The following is a 6,043-nucleotide window of genomic DNA, read 5'->3' as shown; positions in this document are numbered from 1 at the left end:
TTTGTATTAAACTGCTCCGGCTATTACCTATCTCTGCTCTCCTGCGTCTGACTTCACTGCCACCAGGTCCGCAATCCTTACATATACCACACCTCCTCAGGCCTTATTGCTTATTAGAACACATAAGTGTATTATAAGGCATTATAAAGGTCATTAAAATAATTCTAATATGTACTTCATAGAAACGGTTACCCTTTATATTCCAATAACTCACATTTTAAGATTCATTATTTCATTTATTCCATGTTAAGGGCTCTAACCAAGGAACAAGACTATTTGTCTCCCTCTTGCTGTTGCATGCAGTTCCTCTCTCTCTTCCTCCCTCCCTCTAACCCCACCCCTCTGGCAGAACCAGGAAATCCCTCCCCCTTCACAAACTCTCTTCTGAGGAAACGAAACTGATCTGAGTCTCTGTGTCGTCTGTCTGTGTGAGAGTGAACAACCGTCCAAATGGCTCAACAGGGAGTTCTGCTGGACCAGGACCAGTTCTGTTGTTCTGTCTGTCTGGATCTACTGAAGGAACCAGTCGCCATCCCCTGTGGACACAGTTACTGTAGGAGCTGTATTGAGGGCTGCTGGGATCAGGATGTTCTGAAAGGGGTCTATAGCTGTCCTCAGTGCAGACAGACCTTCAGTCCGAGGCCTACGCTGAGTAAAAATAACATGTTGGCTGAGGTGGTGGAGAAACTGAAGAAGACAGGACTCCAGGCTGCTCCCCCTCCTGCTGTGTGCTATGCTGGACCTAGAGATGTGGCGTGTGATGTCTGCACTGGGACCAGAAAGCAGAAAGCCCTCATGTCCTGTCTGGCGTGTCTGGCCTCTTACTGTGAGACTCACCTCCAACCTCACTACGAATCTCCTGCTTTCAAGAAGCACAAGATGGTCAAAGCCACCGCACAACTACAGGAGAAGATCTGCTCTCATCATGACAAACTGCTGGAGGTTTACTGTCGTACCGATCAGCAGTGTATCTGTTATCTGTGTACAATGGACGAACATAAAGGCCATGATACAGTGTCAGCTGCAGCAGAGAGGACTGAGAAACAGGTAAGACCAGAACAACTTGTTGGTGACTGTCTGATAAACAAAGAATTAAAGATACAGTAGGAACTAAGGCTGTTTGAATATGAGATCATTCAAATGAAATTGATCCTCAGCAGAACAAATATGAACACAAACCTTGAGTATATAGATATGTCAACCCAGATTCTCCAGATGTATCACCATTTTATAATGTCAAACACTATTATCATTCTGAATGCCCTTTTATGAGTCCAAAGTTCAGTCTCAACCTGTTGATACATGTAGTCCTACCATAAAAACTATAATCATTCACATAGCAACAAATAAATATCATTTAGTAAATGGACCATCCATTTTTTAGACCTTCCTCTCTATGGGCCCTATGTCACATTACTATACTATTGATCTACTGGACTAATAAAGCTTGATAGCTCATTGAAGAGTGATTCTCCACAGAGGCAGCTGGGGATGAGTCAGCAGAAGGTCCAGCAGAGATTCCAGGAGAGAGAGAAGGAGCTGAAGGAGCTCCAACAGGCTGTGGAGTCACTCAAGGTGAGTATTGTTGACCAGAGGAGACACACCATTTCACCTGTCTCCTCCAGTCAGAGAGAGAGAGAGAGAGAGAGGTAGAGGGGCCCCTATCCAATCCCACTGACCCCACTGTTGGGAACAGGTTGTCACTGCTGAGGCAGTGAAGAAAGTAGAGGAGGATGGGTCAAGGCTGAGGGATCCTGAGAGGATCCCTGTGAGTAGTAGATCTGTGACAGCACAGAGGGATGGGCCAACCAGTGATATATGCTTCAGTAAGGTTGGCTTCTTAGTGTTCATAGCAAATGGTTATCAACTGTACTGCAGAAATGGAATGTAAATCACAGAAAAAAAATATGTTTTGGTGGCAGCTGCAGAGAAGTATTTGGTCATACTAGATTTGACTTCAGAAGAGTTCCAGGGTGTGTTGAGTGGTGGTGTCCCGTCCTCCCAGGTCGTTGGCCTGGTGCAGGAGCAGATAGGGTCAAAGTAGTGGAATGGGGTAGTGGGTTTTAATGAGTGTAGGGTTAGTTGGCCTGGTGCAGGAGCAGATAGGGTCAAAGTAGTGGAATGGGGTAGTGGGTTTTTAATGAGTGTAGGGTTAGTTGGCCTGGTGCAGGAGCAGATAGGGTCAAAGTAGTGGAATGGGGTAGTGGGTTTTAATGAGTGTAGGGTTAGTTGGCCTGGTGCAGGAGCAGATAGGGTCAAAGTAGTGGAATGGGGTAGTGGGTTTTAATGAGTGTAGGGTTAGTTGGCCTGGTGCAGGAGCAGATAGGATCAAAGTAGTGGAATGGGGTAGTGGGTTTTAATGAGTGTAGGGTTAGTTGGCCTGGTACAGGAGCAGATAGGGTCAAAGTAGTGGAATGGGGTAGTGGGTTTTAATGAGTGTAGGGTTAGTTGGCCTGGTGCAGGAGCAGATCGGGTCAAAGTAGTGGAATGGGGTAGTGGGTTTTAATGAGTGTAGGGTTAGTTGGCCTGGTGCAGGAGCAGATAGGGTCAAAGTAGTGGAATGGGGTAGTGGGTTTTAATGAGTGTAGGGTTAGTTGGCCTGGTGCAGGAGCAGATAGGGTCAAAGTAGTGGAATGGGGTAGTGGGTTTTAATGAGTGTAGGGTTAGTTGGCCTGGTGCAGGAGCAGATAGGGTCAAAGTAGTGGAATGGGGTAGTGGGTTTTAATGAGTGTAGGGTTAGTTGGCCTGGTGCAGGAGCAGATAGGGTCAAAGTAGTGGAATGGGGTAGTGGGTTTTAATGAGTGTAGGGTTAGTTGGCCTGGTGCAGGAGCAGATAGGGTCAAAGTAGTGGAATGGGGTAGTGGGTTAATGAGTGTAGGGTTAGTTGGCCTGGTGCAGGAGCAGATAGGGTCAAAGTAGTGGAATGGGGTAGTGGGTTTTAATGAGTGTAGCGTTAGTTGGCCTGGTGCAGGAGCAGATAGGGTCAAAGTAGTGGAATGGGGTAGTGGGTTTTAATGAGTGTAGGGTTAGTTGGCCTGGTGCAGGAGCAGATAGGGTCAACGTAGTGGAATGGGTTAGTGGGTTTTAATGAGTGTAGGGTTAGTTGGCCTGATGCAGGAGCAGATAGGGTCAAAGTAGTGGAATGGGGTAGTGGGTTTTAATGAGTGTTGGGTTAGTTGGCCTGGTGCAGTAGCAGATAGGGTCAAAGTAGTGGAATGGGGTAGTGGGTTTTAATGAGTGTAGGGTTAGTTGGCCTGGTGCAGGAGCAGATAGGGTCAAAGTAGTGGAATGGGGTAGTGGGTTTTAATGAGTGTAGGGTTAGTTGGCCTGGTGCAGGAGCAGATAGGGTCAAAGTAGTGGAATGGGGAAGTGGGTTTTAATGAGTGTCGGGTTAGTTGGCCTGGTGCAGGAGCAGATAGGGTCAAAGTAGTGGAATGGGGGTAGTGGGTTTTAATGAGTGTAGGGTTAGTTGGCCTGGTGCAGGAGCAGATAGGGTCAAAGTAGTGGAATGGGGTAGTGGGTTTTAATGAGTGTAGGGTTAGTTGGCCTGGTGCAGGAGCAGATAGGGTCAAAGTAGTGGAATGGGGGTAGTGGGTTTTAATGAGTGTAGGGTTAGTTGGCCTGGTGCAGGAGCAGATAGGGTCAAAGTAGTGGAATGGGGTAGTGGGTTTTAATGAGTGTAGGGTTAGTTGGCCTGGTGCAGGAGCTGATAGGGTCAAAGTAGTGGAATGGGGTAGTGGGTTTTAATGAGTGTAGGGTTAGTTGGCCTGGTGCAGGAGCAGATAGGGTCAAAGTAGTGGAATGGGGTAGTGGGTTTTAATGAGTGTAGGGTTAGTTGGCCTGGTGCAGGAGCAGATAGGGTCAAAGTAGTGGAATGGGGTAGTGGGTTTTAATGAGTGTAGGGTTAGTTGGCCTGGTGCAGGAGCAGATAGGGTCAAAGTAGTGGAATGGGGTAGTGGGTTTTAATGAGTGTAGGGTTAGTTGGCCTGGTGCAGGAGCAGATAGGGTCAAAGTAGTGGAATGGGGTAGTGGGTTTTAATGAGTGTAGGGTTAGTTGGCCTGGTGCAGGAGCAGATAGGGTCAAAGTAGTGGAATGGGGTAGTGGGTTTTAATGAGTGTAGGGTTAGTTGGCCTGGTGCAGAAGCAGATAGGGTCAAAGTAGTGGAATGGGGTAGTGGGTTTTAATGAGTGTAGGGTTAGTTGGCCTGGTGCAGGAGCAGATAGGGTCAAAGTAGTGGAATGGGGTAGTGGGTTTTAATGAGTGTAGGGTTAGTTGGCCTGGTGCAGGAGCAGATAGGGTCAAAGTAGTGGAATGGGGTAGTGGGTTTTAATGAGTGTAGGGTTAGTTGGCCTGGTGCAGGAGCAGATAGGGTCAAAGTAGTGGAATGGGGTAGTGGGTTTTAATGAGTGTAGGGTTAGTTGGCCTGGTGCAGGAGCAGATAGGGTCAAAGTAGTGGAATGGGGTAGTGGGTTTTAATGAGTGTAGGGTTAGTTAGAAGTGTGTTTTTTAGTATTATCATAATTTCCCCTTTTCCTATTTTGTATCCCATAATATCATGGATTTATATTATAGTCCAGTTGAGGCAGGTGAGATGCCTTTGGATATACGACGTAATAAATTGTCATTAGCTTATTGGGTTGAAAGGCTGTGAGGTTGAGCATCCCACTGCTACTGTTCTAGATGACTGTTGGGAATATACTAGTAGACAAGGCAGTGGTTTTGGTTGGACAGTTGGAAAGCTTGCTGATGAGAGTAGTTTCAGGGAGTTGGAGGTTGGCCCTTTCTGTGGTGATAGGGGATGTTCCTCCATGGTTACTCCCAGATCCTGTTGTTGATCTAACCTTGGGTAGACAAAAGGAAAAGATTGGGTCAGAAGTCAGTGATAAAGGGAAACTGGTTGACAATTACATTGGTAGAAGTTGTTATGCTTTTTTACCTCTTTTCACAGATGGATCCAAGGGCCCAGATAGTGGGCCCACAGGAGCAGGTGTTTACCTTCCTGAATGTGATGTGCAGATATGTAGAAGACTAACAGATGAACTGTCAGTGTACTCAGTTGAACTGTTGGTGATAATAGTTGTCCTCCAGTGGGTGGAGGACGTACAGCCTGTTAGAATTATAGTATCCTCAGATTCTCTGTCTGTATTGAATAGTTTATCATCTGGTAAATCTATTAGGAGTGACCTACTATTGGAGGTATTAATGTTATTATGGAGAATTGAGAGAATGGGTCTAGTAGTGAGATTCTGCTGGGTCCCAGCACATTCAGGTGTGGAATGGAATGAAATTGTAGACTAGTTAGCTAAAATAACTTTAAAACACGATATAATATATATTAATGTTCCACTGGGTAGAGGTGAGGAAAAATGTGAGATCAGAGACATTTTGATAGATGTGTGGCAGAAGAGATGGGACTCTGAGCACAAGGGACGGTATTTATATGCCCTCCAAAGAAAGGTCGGTGGACCAAGGTTCAAAGGTCAGATTAGGAAGGAAGAGGTGGTGTTTCCTCGATTGTGTTTAGGACATTGTACATTGAACTGGTCCTTCCATCTGGTTGGCAGCATGTGAATGGTTTGTGTCTGGAGGGTATTGTCAATGAAATGGTGGAGCATGTGTTGTTATATTGTTGTAAGGATGTTGAAGAGATGGAAAGATTGAAGTGTAGGGTCATTGAGGTTGGATGGGGGGTTGGATGGGGGGTTGGAAGGGATTTGGGGGATGTAGGAGGGTCTGTTAGAAGTTAGTAGGGATCTTTTTTATTTTCTCAGAAGTACTGAGTTAGGTAGGAGGATTTAGAAATGGTGTAAACCGTGATTGAACACACTCCAGCACAGTAGGAGGCGCCACGCTCCTTTAACGTTGGTTTGAGGACCGCCATTATACCATAGAAGAAGAAGAAGTTGGTAACGTGAGGTTTTGTCGTTCGTGAAGAGTGCAGCTATTCTTTTGCCTATTTTCCAAATGTATTTTGTCATGGTGGGAGGGTTTGTTTATCGGTTTCCTCTGTTTATCGGTTAGAGTTGAGGAGGGAGTAGGGTA

At 46.0% G+C, this 6,043-nt stretch overlaps 1 protein-coding gene across 1 annotated transcript; it reads left to right on the top strand.

Annotated features, from left to right (window-relative positions):
• The first annotated feature begins 395 nt into the window (after positions 1-395).
• On the top strand, positions 396-5,683 carry LOC145877162 (E3 ubiquitin/ISG15 ligase TRIM25-like). The gene is made up of 3 exons (XM_082972455.1): positions 396-1,047; positions 1,480-1,575; positions 4,950-5,683. The coding sequence occupies exons 1-3, from the start codon at positions 451-453 to the stop codon at positions 5,031-5,033; spliced, it is 777 nt and encodes a 258-aa protein (XP_082828581.1). The 5' UTR covers positions 396-450; the 3' UTR covers positions 5,034-5,683.
• The last annotated feature ends 360 nt before the right edge of the window (positions 5,684-6,043 follow it).

Source organism: Salmo salar, unplaced genomic scaffold (assembly GCF_965601325.2).
Source record: "Salmo salar unplaced genomic scaffold, fSalSal1 ptg000691l, whole genome shotgun sequence".
NCBI lineage: Eukaryota > Metazoa > Chordata > Actinopteri > Salmoniformes > Salmonidae > Salmo > Salmo salar.
The sequence above is the reverse complement of the archived record's forward strand: the minus strand, read 5'-3'. Positions and strand labels throughout refer to the sequence as shown.